General features: G+C 42.8%; 1 protein-coding gene across 18 annotated transcripts in view; it reads right to left on the bottom strand.

The window, feature by feature from the left end:
• The window catches only part of mark3a (MAP/microtubule affinity-regulating kinase 3a), a 223778-nt gene that overhangs the window by 74679 nt on the left and 135781 nt on the right, over positions 1 to 13318 (bottom strand). For 16 of the 18 annotated variants that reach the window (XR_015080208.1, XM_086003043.1, XM_086003046.1 and 13 more), the window contains one exon: positions 6043 to 6091. The exons of 1 other annotated variant lie outside the window; for it this stretch is intronic. Coding sequence is in view for 16 of the 17 variants with exons in the window: in XM_086003043.1 (XP_085859169.1) it covers positions 6043 to 6091 (49 nt within the window). In the remaining variant the exon portion in view is untranslated. Of the gene's footprint in view, positions 1 to 6042; positions 6092 to 7037; positions 8890 to 13318 lie in introns of those variants that run through there. One more of the 18 variants, XM_086003049.1, reaches the window with a different exon arrangement.

The raw sequence follows: 13318 nt of genomic DNA, 5'->3' as shown, positions 1-13318 counted from the left end.
CAGAGTGTTAGATCCGTGTGTTAATGGAGACACGGAATGCAGGAGTTGATTTAACAAGTGTTTACTGAACAAAGTCTGGAGGTGAACTAACAACACAAGACGCTACACAGGCTTATATACCCGAGTGGTCACTACCGGTACCACAGCACATAGGGGCCCCAAAAACATAGTTCCTCTTAAAGCTACATACACTACACAGAGCTTAGTCCCTTGACAGCTGAAGGCATGGCCACCAATGTTGGAGCGACTGAAATTAGAGGAGCGCAGATATTTGAGGGTTGTGGGGCTGGAGGAGATTACAGATATTGGGAGGGGCGAGGCCATGGAGGGATTTGGAAACAAGGATGAGAGTTTTAAAATCGAGGCATTGCTTAACCATGAGCCAATGGAGGTCAGCAAGCACAGGGGTGATGGGTGAGCGGGAATTAGGACACGGGCAGCAGAGTTTAGGAAGACCTCAAGTTTACGGAGGGTAGAACTTGGGAGGCTGGCCAGGAGTGCGTTGGAACAGTCAAGTCAAGAGGTAAAAAAGGCATGGATGAGGGTTTCAGCAGCAGATGAGCTTGAGGCACAGACAGTGTTAGGTGATGTTCCAGAGGTGGAAATAGGCGGTCTTAGTGATGGCACGGATGTGTGTGCAGAAGCTCATCTCGGGGTCAAATAGGACACCAAGGTTGCGAACAGTCTGCTTCATCCTCAGGCAGTTGCCAGAGAGAGGGATGGAGAGGGTGGCTAGGGAACGGAGTTTGTGACAGGGAGTGAAAACAATGGCTTCGGTCTTCCCAATATTGATTTGGAGGAAATTTCTACTCATCCAATCAGACAAGCAGGCTGACAATTTAGATACAGTGGAGGGGTCGAGAGAGGTGGTGGTGAGGTAGAGCTAGATGTCGTCAGGCTACATGTGGAAACTGACGCTGTGTTTTCGGATGATGTCACCGAGGGGCAGCATATAGATAAGAAATAGGAGGGGGGGTCAAGGATAGATCCTTGGGGGACACCAGAGGTAATGGTGCAGGAGTGGGAAGAGAAGCCATTGCAGGTGATTCTCTGGCTAATATTAGATAGATAAGAATGGAACTAGGCAAGTGCAGTCCCACCCAGAGGAGGACGGTGTAGTCAACCTTGTCAAAGGCTGCCGACAGGTCGAGGAGGGATAGTTTACCACAGTCACAGTCACATAGAATATCATTTGTGACTTTGCTAAGAGCCGTTTCGGTACTGTGGCGGGGCAGAAACCTGATTGGAGGTAAGTATATGAACAAGCCAATCGCAGATAAAAAAAACCAACTTTTATTTAAGCTTTTGTTCATTTATGATGGAATTCTTTTTCTCAATGTCAAAATAACATCCAGAATGTTATTTTGCTGCAGTAAATATACTGAATTCTGTGTCATGCAGAAATACTAAATGGTAGAAAAGATGATAGTATTTATCAATAATAAAAAAGGTTTCTCTCAACAATATGTGGTGCTATTTGGAAAAAACATCCAACTGTTAAATTTTCAAAAGGTGTACAGAAACTGTTTTTGGAAAGGAACCTGACAAAAGGAAGTGCCAATGAATGTGGTCATGAAGTGAAGAGATTTATTTGCTGACAGAAGTTTGGTGCCTATATAACTGTGAACTGTTTTGTTCTAGTCTCATACTCCTAGAATCTTGAAAAATATTAAACATGTTATAAAACTTTAAGTTCTAAAACAGATAAGGAGAAAATGTGATCTAAATTTAAATTACACAGTGGATTCCCCTTAAACTACAGCATACCAGCAGGTTCATGAAGTAGTCCTGTAAATGTGACTGATTTAAAAAGAAAATACTTGGGACTGAACTAAAATTAAGAATTTGATGTAGTATGTTCTGTCAAAATTGTGTATTCTTTTAACCTCAATTTCAGCACAGAATACCCATTAACACACAAGTGTGACTTCACATTTCCAACCATCCCACTGAGAAATTCCTCATTAGCAATACCGATTCTTCTGAAATCCAGAGTCATATGTCTTTGCCACGTGTGCAATATTCATCAAATTAATCGAAGCCTGGACGACTGGATAATTCCAAAGCTGTTTGGATTAAACTATAGTTTTAACAAAGCTGAAGATGATCATGGCTGTAGGATTTAAATCACTGCAATCCTAAAACGTTTCTAGGAATTCCTTAGGGCAACATCCTAAGCCCACCCTCAGCTGCTTCATCAATGTGCTATCCTCCATCTTAAGGTTAGGAGTGGGATTGTTTGCTGTTGATTCTATGGTTTTTAGCTCCATTCACAACTCCTCCCAATAATAATCAGCCCGAGACTTAGACAACATCCAGGCTTGGGCGGACAAGTATCATGCATTCCACATAACTGCCATGCAATGACCAGTTTCAACAAGAAAAGGCCCAACCCCGACCCCCCACTCCAACCTTCCACAGCATCGAGTACCTACCACCAACATCCTGGGGAGTCACCATTGATCAGAAGCTTAACTGGATCAACCATATGAACAACATGGCTATTAGAGCAGGGTAGGGGCTAGGTACTCTGTGACAAGTGGTACACCTCCTGATTTCTCAAAGCATTTCCACTTTCTACAAGGCTCTTGTCATCAGTATGATGGACCACTCAGCACTGGTCTGTGGGTGGGTTCATTAAAACAAAGCCTATTTCTGCCAAGTCTTAGTTTGGGAGTCAAGGTGACAATGACAAAAATGGAGCATTTGGTCCATGGTGTATATTTATTTTTTGCTTTGCAGTATTTACAGGCTACTGAAACAACTCTGCATATCATTAAGCCAGTGTTATTGTCCCAAGAGTCAAAATGGCTTAAAGATGTTGCAATGAAACAAAGCTTTCTTAATATTTTAATTGCAGCCTTGCTTACCTGCTTGCTTTGTTCTGGAATTAGTAAATTATGGTAATTGTTCAGTAATGAGGAATAGTTTCAAAATACAGCTAGGTTTCAGGAACTGTTGAATCTGATTACATGAAGGAGATGTAGCTAATCATTTTGAGTCTTTGAGTGCAATTCCATGGCTGCATGCAATCTCTGTATGTTAATTCCTATGATTGATTGACAGCATTATTTAATTGTGAAAGATATCTTTTTGATTTCCTTTGCCCCAGTTTGAACTTCATAGAGGACAGGAGGTATATCTCAGTTCAGCCTGCGTCAGATCTTGAGTTCTTCCTGTTCCACTTTACTACAGCCCGTGTAGAGGTAAGTGCACAAAGACTTCATGGGGACAGACTAAAACTCACAAAAGGTTTTGTGTTACAGGCACTGGGTGAAGTGCTGTATCTTTTAGTATTTTTGTATCCAAGGAGGTGCAAGTTAAATGTTCTGTAATCAAGCAAAATCTACTGTATTGATTTTCTGCTATGGTTTAATTTTTACTTTGAATATAAATCTTGATTCTTAGTTTGTAGCCTAAGACATATGGTCTGATAATGTGTTTATTCTTCCACTATCTGAAAACTAAGAAAACACAAGAAGGCGCCTGTCAATTCCACAGTGAGTGAATTACACTAACAAAGGTGTTTGGGCAAAGCTAAATTCAGATATTGTGCATATACGGTCTTACTTCAGTTTGGAGGAAGTGAGGGCTTATTTACAGGAGTGGTCCTTGGTGCAGAGCACCAAATAAATGTCTGGTGAAGCCCTAAAATCACAACAGTGCCCACTTTACATGACCCCAGAGGCTGGAGTCAGTTCGTGCCAGTACAAGAGTTCACATTCACATCTGAGCACTGCATTTAAAAAAAGATGTCAATCCCTGCTAGGCCAATGGCATCCTGCTGGAGATAGATGGTGGATATCATCCGAGTGGATATTATATGTGCTTCTACACAACGTGGGGTAAAAAATAACAAAAATGCACTGTCTCCACAATATGAATGTTCCTTTTAATATGCACTGCATTGTCTGATTTTTAAAACAATTCTGAATCATTTGCTACATTTAATTTCTGTTATAGTTAATTTCAATAAATCCCAGCCTAAGTTAAGAACCAATATACTCCATGGCTTACGCCACATTTCCCATGAGATTCAGCACCATCTGCATCTATACTGCAATACCAACGCATCTAACCTTGAAAGATTATCTCCAATATTCTGCAAGCAGTGGGTGCTTGCTACTTGAATTGCCAGCGAGACCAGGTAGATTTTAAAAGCACAAGTGAGAATACCAATCCTATTTTATAGTTTGCTAAAATGTCCTGATAATTAGAAATTTGATGCAATGGCGTTAAAAAATATTACAATTCAGGCAATTTCCCCAATACACTTTATTCATGCTCACTGTAAATGTTAGCTTCCAGAGGCAAATATGTGTGAAGTATATGCGATAGTGTGACACCACAAGGTGCACAATGAACCCTTGTATCATTGGGTATGTGCTGGAAAGAGGACAGTCTTTCCCACTGTTCCTCCTGATTGCTCAAATAGATGGAAAAACACCACACTGAGAGCAATTTGGCTAAAACTCGAGATAGCAAGTTAAATCAGCAGATGAAATAATAGCTTTTAACTGTCTCCTTTACTTCAAAACTTTTGTTTGAGACCAAAGTCTTTTGGTGAACCATTACATAAGCAAATGTGTTTACACTCACACAGTTCTCACTAGTGACTTGCACATACTGTTAAACTGAGTGAGCAGATCGCAAACTTGCATATACCTCCCAAACAACTTCCCACACATCAAAAGACAAAGAAGGCCTGTCACAACAGGCAAGTATCTTGCTAGCAAGAGACCGCCAATGGGTCAACCATAATATATCTCTCAATTCTCTGGTATTAAAAGTTAGTTATTTTTATCACCTGGGTGGGTGAGGAATTGAAGAGCTGTATGAATGGATTGTTTGCCTAGTCTGGCTCGAGACAAAGCTTATTGAAATTTCTGTCTGCATACCCAAGAAACAATATTAATGCAATGTGCATCCATTCAGCTTTTGTAAAATAAAGCTTATTTTGATGGTTCAAATTAAGGAATTTCTGCTGCACTTCAGTATGTGACGCATTCATACAATTAGAAAGGAAAAAAAAATAATATTTGACATTTTTTAAATCTCCAAGAACAATTTACCACCTGAAGGACTAAGATTCCACTGTTTAAATTGTTCAATTTCTGGGCCAGAGAGGTTGATTGGCACTGCATTAACAATTATCATGTTGTTAAAAAGGTACTTACACTGATAATTACCAGACTTAACTTTCTGTGGAGAGTTTAATGGGCAATTAATGTGCAAATCCGGCAAATTCTTAAAAATAAGATGGAGGCCAGGGGCGAGATGCCATTTGTGCAAAGCAAACAGTGGAGCACCGTACATCAACCAACAAGTTCTGGAGATTTGCAACTCACGGTGTATCTCTTAATCCCTTGAACTTGCTGGCCGATTTGCACGTTAATAACGGAGTACACACCGTTATTTATCCAGAAGATCCAACCCATGATGTTGTGGAGGGGCTTTAAGGTGACATGGATTTTAAATTCAATGTTTGGAGGTCAGGAAGCCAGTATAGATCAGTGAGGCTGGGTGTGATGGGTGAGCGGGACTTAGTGCAGGATAGGATATGGGCCGCAGAGCTGTGAATGAGTTGGTGTTTATGGATGCAGGATTGGGAAGGCTAGCTAAATCAACTAATATTCTAGGAATTACTTAAGAAGTAAGAGCTTCTGTTGATTACAGTACTAATAGAGTGCGGTGTGCATCAGGAACAGTATCCAAATAGAGTTATGGTTTATCTTCTGAGCTTAATGAGCAAATCCCGTGCTAGACTCGAACAGGAGTGATGCTAGTTGATACCATAAGTTCTTGTCGAGTAGTTAAATGTCTATCCAAGAATTGTACCTCAGACTTGGGACAGAGCATATTAACCCATCATAGCTACACCAGAGCATACCAGCCCATTAGAGTTTGGGCAGAGCATATCAGCTAATCAGATTTAAGGCAAAGCAGGTTAGCCCATTACATTAAGTAAGAATTTTTCAACAGGAGAAAATTGTTCTGTGCCCAATTTATCCCTCAAAATTATGGGAAAAAAGAAACACTTACCTATATTTGGATGGTTCAAACATTTCATTATTCTTACTTCCCTGAAAAGCTGAAAGAAAAAAGAAAGTGTGGTTACAAGAGCATATTTTACTTTATTGAGTTTTGAGTCAGAGAAGATTGAGAAGAGATTGATAGAGGTGTTCAAAATTATGATGGGTCTGGACAGAGTAGATAGAGGGAAACTGTTCCCATTGGCAGAAGGGTCGAGGACACAGATTTAAGGTGATTGGCAAAAGAACCAAAGGCGACATAAGAAAAAACTTTTTATGCAGTGAGTGGTTATGACCTGGAATGCACTGCCTGAAAGGGTGGTGGAGGCAGATTCAATCACGGCTTTCAAAAGGGAGTTGGATAAGTATCTGAAGGAAAGAAATCTGCAGGGCTACGGGGAAAGGGCGGGGGAGTGGGACTAGCTGACGTGCTCTTGCAGAGAGCCGGCACAGGCCGAATGGCCTTCTCCCATGCTGTAACCATTCTATGATTCTCTGAGTCTATGGGGGAAAGGCTGTTCCCACTAGTTGATGGTACAAGGACTAGAGGACACAGATTTAAGGTTTTGGGCAAGAGACACAGGGGGATGTGAGGAAAACCTTTTTTACGCAGCGAGTGGTGATGACCTGGAACTCGCTGCCGACGGAAGTGCTGGAAGCGGAGACACTCAATGTTTTCAAGGGGAGATTGGATAGGCACTTGAGGGAAATAAACTTGCCGGGCTACGGGGATAGAGCGGGGGAAATGGGACTGAGTGGATTGCTCTACAGAGAGCTGGCACCGACTCGATGGGCTGAATGGCCTCCTTCTGTGCCGTTATGACTATGAGTCCTTACTATAGTGCTCTTTGATCATTTGATTTTATAACTGTAATACAATACAGAAGGATCCATCGTCACAGCTTTAATGCTACAGTGGAGCCAGCTCAATTTTGTTATTCACCCTTCCCAATCATGTGCAAATCCCCCCCCAGTATCTCTCCCAAAGCCTACGTAACTGCCTACATGATGCTTCTAGGCCTTCACCGCTGTTGTGTGAGCTGGCTGCCTCGAAGTATATGAAGGCAGGTTGGGATGACTCTCCTGCAAAGCATGGCACCACTGTACCAAATAATACAGCCACTAAAAAGGAAAAATAAAAGCCTTCATAACAGTCAAATAAAATTTGTTTTGAATCACAGTGTGATCATGATCATGATAATAGTATACAAACTTTCATCTCTTGTAATTGCATTCAGGTTGGGCCATGATAACCTTTACTGAATATGATTTATCCCAGGATCTGTACAGTGCTATCCAGAATCAGTTCATTGACATTTATTTTATGCATCCTAGTACAATGCATCCACTACACATGCACATACAGGCACGGGTTAATGTTATTTTGGTTGCAATGTTATGTCCTTGCCATTTCTGATGCAGGTCACTCAACAAGCCAAGTTGTCCTGGAGCACATTTCATCAACAAAATGTACACCCCTCAGGCCAATAATCCATTCACCAAAGGCATTTGACAAAAGGTTATTAATTAAGCTCAAAGCTGTGGGGATTCAGGGTAAATCATTGGAATGCAGAAGAAATTGGCTGAAGAGTAGAAAATGATGAGTACTTAGCGGAGGAATTAAGTCAGGGTGGGAGTAAGTAATGAGCGTGGTGCCGCTATCAGTTTTGGCACCACTACGGTTTCTAATTTACATAAATATCTTGGATTCAGAAACTTAATGCAAAATGGTCCCATTTTCAGATGATATCAAACTAGGAAAGGCAGTGGTCCAGGAGAGGCAGCTCAGAAGCTACAGAGTAAGTGGGATAAAATAGGTAAGTGAGTAAAACAATGGCACATGAAATTTAATGCAAACAATTGTTCCAAGTACCAAGGCTTTACCAGTTGGGCAACTATGTGGAGCTCCAACCACGGAGCAGAAATACAGATGGAAAATTCCATAGGTCTACAAATAGTTTCTGAAGCCTGCAGAATGCACCTAATTAAAACGAGGAGAAAATTGCTGCTGTAATGGTTTTCTGCCACTGGAGGGAGCTCTAGAATTTAGATAGCGGAGAAAAACCCAGTGATGGAATATAATCGGGGACTCCCGTCCTCTGCGATTCATAGAATCTTACAGCATAGAAGGAGGCCATTAGGCCAGTCATACCTGTGCCGGCTCTTTGAAAGAGCTGTCCAATTTAGTCCCCCGCCCCAGCTTTTTCCCGCCATAATCCTGCAAATTAGCTCTCTTCAAGTACACGTCCAATTACCTTTTGAAATTTCCTATGGAATTTGCTTCCAGCACCCTTTCAGGTAATCCATTCCAGATCTTAACAACTCTGTTTGAAAAAAATTCTAATTTCCTCTCTAGTTCTTTTGACAACTATTTTAAATCTATGACCTCTGGTTACCGACCCACTTACCAGAGGAAACAGTTTCTCCCTGTTTGCTCTATCAAAACCCCTCATAATTTTGAATACCTCTATTAGGTCTCCCTTTAACCTTCCCTGCTGTAAGGAGAATAATCCCAGCTTCTCCAATCTCTCCACATAACTGAAGTCCCTCATGCCTGGTATCATCCTGGTAAACCTCCTCTGTACCCTCTCCAAGGCCTTGACATCCTTCCTAACGTGTGGTGCCCAGAATTGTACACAATACTCCAGCTGAGGCCTAACCAGAGATTTGTAAAGGTTTAACAAAGCCAAGTATCCCATACGCTTTCTTAACTGCCTTATCCACTTGCCCTGCCACCTTCAAAGATTTGTGAATATGCACCCCCAGGGCCCTCTGTTCTTCCACCCCCCCTCAAAATAGTACCATTTAGATTATACTGCCTCTCCATGCTGTTCCTCAAAAGTGCGTCACTTCACACTTATCCGTATTAAATTGCACAGGTTGGGTGATTGGGCAGATGCAGTATAATGTGGATAAATGCAAGGTTATCCACTTTGGTGGCAAAAACAGGGAGGCAGATTATTATCTGAATGGCAATAGATTGGGAAAAGGGGAAGTGCAACGAGACCTGGGTGTCCTGGTGCACCAGTCGCTGAAGGTAAGCATGCAGCTGCAGCAGGCGGTTAAGAAGGCAAATGGTATATTAGCCTTCATAGCGAGAGGATTCGAGTACAGGAGCAAGGATGTCTTGCTGCAGTTGTACAGGGCCTTGGTGAGACCACACCTTGAGTATTGTGTGCAGTTTTGGTCGCCTTATCTGAGGAAGGATGTTCTTGCCATGGAGGGAGTGCAGCGACGATTCACCAGACTGATATTTGGGATGGCATGAATGACGTATGAAGAGAGATATTGAGTCGATTAGGCTTATATTCGCTAGAGTTTAGAAGAATGAGAGGGGATCTCATTGAAACTTATAAAATTCTAACAGGACTGGACAGACTAGATGCAGGAAGGATGTTCCCGATGGCCGGGGAGTCCAAAACCAGGGATCACAGTCTAAGGATAAGGGGAAAGCCATTTAGGACTGAGATGAGGAGGAATTTCTTCACCCAGAGAGTGCTGAACCTGTGGAATTTTCTACCACAGAAGACAGTTGAGGCCAATTCATTAAATATATTCAAGGAGTTAGATATATTTCTTAAGGCTAAAGGGATCAAGGGATATGGGGAGAAGGCAGGGACAGGGTACTGAATTTGGATGATCAGCCATGATCGCATTGAATGGCGGAGCAGGCTCGAGGGGCCGAATGGCCTACTCCTGCTCCTATCTTCTAGGTTTCTATGCATCTGCCATGTGTTTGCCCATTTCACCAGTCTGTCTATGTCCTCCTCAAGTCTGCTACTATCCTCTTCACTATTTACTAGATTGCCAAGTTTTGTATCATGTGCAAACTTCAAAATTGTACTCCTATACCCAAGTCCAGGTCATTTAGAGTCATAGAGTCATAGAGTTATACAGCACGGATAGAGGCCCTTCGGCCCATCGTGTCCGCGCCGGCCATCACGCCCTGTCTAATCTAATCCCATATTCCAGCATTTGGTCCGTAGCCTTGTATGCTATGGCATTTCAAGTGCTCATCCAAATGCGTCTTGAATGTTGTGAGGATTCCAGCCTCCACAACCCTTTCGGGCAGTGAGTCCCAGACTCCAACCACCCTCTGGGTGAAAAAGTTCTTTCTCAAATCCCCTCTAAACCTCCCACCCTTTACCTTGAATCTATGCCCCCTAGTTATTGACCCTTCTACTAAGGGAAAAAGCTCCTTAGTATCCATCCTATCTATGCCCCTCATAATTTTGTACACCTCAATCATGTCCCCCCTCAGCCGCCTCTGCTCCAAAGAAAACAAACCCAATCTGCCCAGTCTCTCTTCATAGCTGAAGCATTCCAGCCCTGGTAGCATCCTGGTGAATCTCCTCTGCACCCTCTCCAAAGCTATCACATCCTTCCTGTAGTGTGGCGACCAGAACTGCACATAGTATTCCAGCTGTGGCCTAACCAATGTTTTATACAGCTCCATCATAACCTCCTTGCTCTTATATTCTATGCCTCGGCTAATGAAGGCAAGTATCCCATATGCCTTTTTTACCACCTTATCCACCTGTTCCGCCGCCTTCAGGGATCTGTGTACTTGCACACCCAGATCCCTCTGACCCTCCGTCTTGCCTAGGGTCTTACCATTCATTGTGTATTCCCTTGCCTTGTTAGTCCCCCCAAAGTGCATCACCTCGCACTTTTCCGGGTTAAATTCCATTTGCCACTGTTCCGCCCATCTGACCAACCCATCGATATCGTCCTGCAGACTGAGACTACCCTCCTCGCTATTTACCACCCTACCAATTTTTGTATCATCCGCGAACTTACTGATCATACCTTTTACATTCATATCCAAGTCATTAATATAGACCACAAACAGCAAGGGGCCCAGCACCGATCCCTGTGGTACCCCACTGGCCACAGGCTTCCAGTCACAAAAACAACCTTCGACCATCACCCTCTGCCTTCTGCCACTAAGCCAGTTTTGTATCCAACGTGCCAAGGCACCCTGGATTCCATGGGCTCTTACCTTCTTGACCAGTCTCCTGTGCGGGACTTTATCGAAGGCCTTACTGAAATCCATGTATACCACATCCACTGCGTTACCCTCATCCACACACCTAGTCACCCCCTCAAAAAATTCAATCAAATTAGTCAGGCATGATCGTCCCTTGACAAAGCCATGTTGACTATCCCTGATTAATCCTTGCCTCTCCAAGTGGAGACTGATTTTGTCCCTCAGAATTTCTTCCAATAATTTTCCCACCACTGATGTTAGGCTCACTGGCCTGTAGTTCCCCGGTTTTTCCCTACTCCCCTTCTTGAATAATGGAACTACATTAGCGGTTCTCCAGTCCTCTGGCACATCCCCTGTGGCCAGAGAGATTCTGAATATATGTGTTAGAGCCCCCGCAATCTCTTCCTTTGCCTCACACAGCAGCCTGGGATACATTTCATCCGGGCCTGGGGATTTATCCATTTTTAGGCCTGCTAAAACCGCCAATACCTCCTCCCTCTCGATGTTAATGTGTTCGAGCATATCACAGTCCCCCCGCCCTATTTCTATGTCTACATCGTCCCTCTCCATAGTGAAAACAGATGCAAAAAATTCATTTAGAACCCCTCCTACATCTTCCGGCTCCACACACAGATTGCCACTTTTGTCCCTAATGGGCCCTATTTTTTCCCTAGTTATCCTCTTACCCTTAATATACTTATAAAACATCTTAGGATTTTCCTTTATTTTGCTCGCCAGTGTTATTTCATGGCCCCTCCTTGATCTCCTAATTTCTTTTTTAAGTATCCCCCTGCACTTTTTGTACTCCTCTAGGGCTTCCTCCGTCTTTAGCCTTTTGTATCTGCCAAAAGCCCTCCTTTTTTTTCTAATCCATTCTCGTATATCCCCTGACATCCACGGTTCCCTGTGGTTTTTGGAACCACCCTTGACCTTTACGGGAACATGTTGCCATTGTATGATCTCAATCTCCCTTCTGAAAGCCTCCCATTGCTCCGATGCGGATTTTCCTACAAGTAGCTGATCCCAGTCCATTTTGGCCAGATCCTGCCTTATCCTATTAAAATCGGCCTTCCCCCAATTTAGAACCTTTATTTCCGGCCCATCCCTGTCCTTTTTCCATGACCACCTTAAATCTCACCATATTATGGTCACTGTCACCAAAGTGCTCACCTACTAGCACTTCTTCCACTTGGCCGGCCACATTCCCTAGAATTAGGTCCAGTACCGCCCCCTCTCTTGTAGGACCTTCTACATGCTGGCTCAAAAAGCTCTCCTGGATGCACTTTAAGAATTCTACACCCTCTGTGCCTTTCACACTCTGACTATCCCAGTTAATATTGGGGAAGTTGAAATCCCCCATTATTATTACCCTATTATTTGCACATTTCTCTGAGATTTGCCTACATATCTGTTCCTCTATCTCCCCCTGACTGTTTGGAGGCCTATAGTACACTCCCAGTAAAGTGCTTGCCCCCTTCTTGTTTTTAAGCTCCACCCATATTTATATATAAGAAAAGCAATCGTCCTAATACCGATCCCTGGAGAACCCCACTGCATACCTCTCCAATCAGAGAAACATCAGTTCACCATTACTCTCTGCCTCCTATCCCTTAGCCAATTACGTACCCAAGTTACCACCGTCCCTTTAATCCCATGTGCTTCTATATTCCGAATAAGTCTGTAATGTGGTGCTTTATCAAGTGCCTTTTGAAAGTCCGTATAGACACATCTACTGCACTACCTTAATCAACCCCCTCTGTGATTCTACATCTACAGAAATTGCTAAGAAATTTAGGGCCTGCCTAGCCGTTTCTTTTTTCTCTTGCTTTCCTCCCCCAGTTTCCCCATTGTAAGTGTATTTGAACCAATACAGTACCTGGTGTACTGGTTCTGAATGATACAAGATGACACAAATCTTCTAATCTCTATTGATTGGAAACTCCTTAATACCCCATGCATTTCATGCCTTGCACAATTCACCTGAAACATGAATGTGCATGGGGATTACAGAACCCCACTGATGTCAACTCTTTATTCAATTGTCGTTGTAGAAGATTGGAGTCCAGTTTAGCTGGCAAGCGTGAAAAGTATGAAATGCGTGATGAAAATCATTGGGAATTAGAAGACTAATATCATGTAACACAATTTGTAATTAGAATACCAGGACAATTATACACATATAAACAACTGAAATGAAGGAACGTACAAAGTGTCTACACCTGAAACCTTATCCTGTCTTTTCAGATGCTGATGAACTATTGTGTATTTTCAGTTTTTATTGGTACCACAGGTAACT

The sequence above is a fragment of the Somniosus microcephalus genome, chromosome 12, assembly GCF_052327205.1.
Source record: "Somniosus microcephalus isolate GS21.2 chromosome 12, FLI_Smic_1.0, whole genome shotgun sequence".
In the NCBI taxonomy this organism is placed as follows: domain Eukaryota; kingdom Metazoa; phylum Chordata; class Chondrichthyes; order Squaliformes; family Somniosidae; genus Somniosus; species Somniosus microcephalus.
Note: the sequence above shows the minus strand (reverse complement) of the source record. Positions and strands in the feature narration are given on the sequence as shown.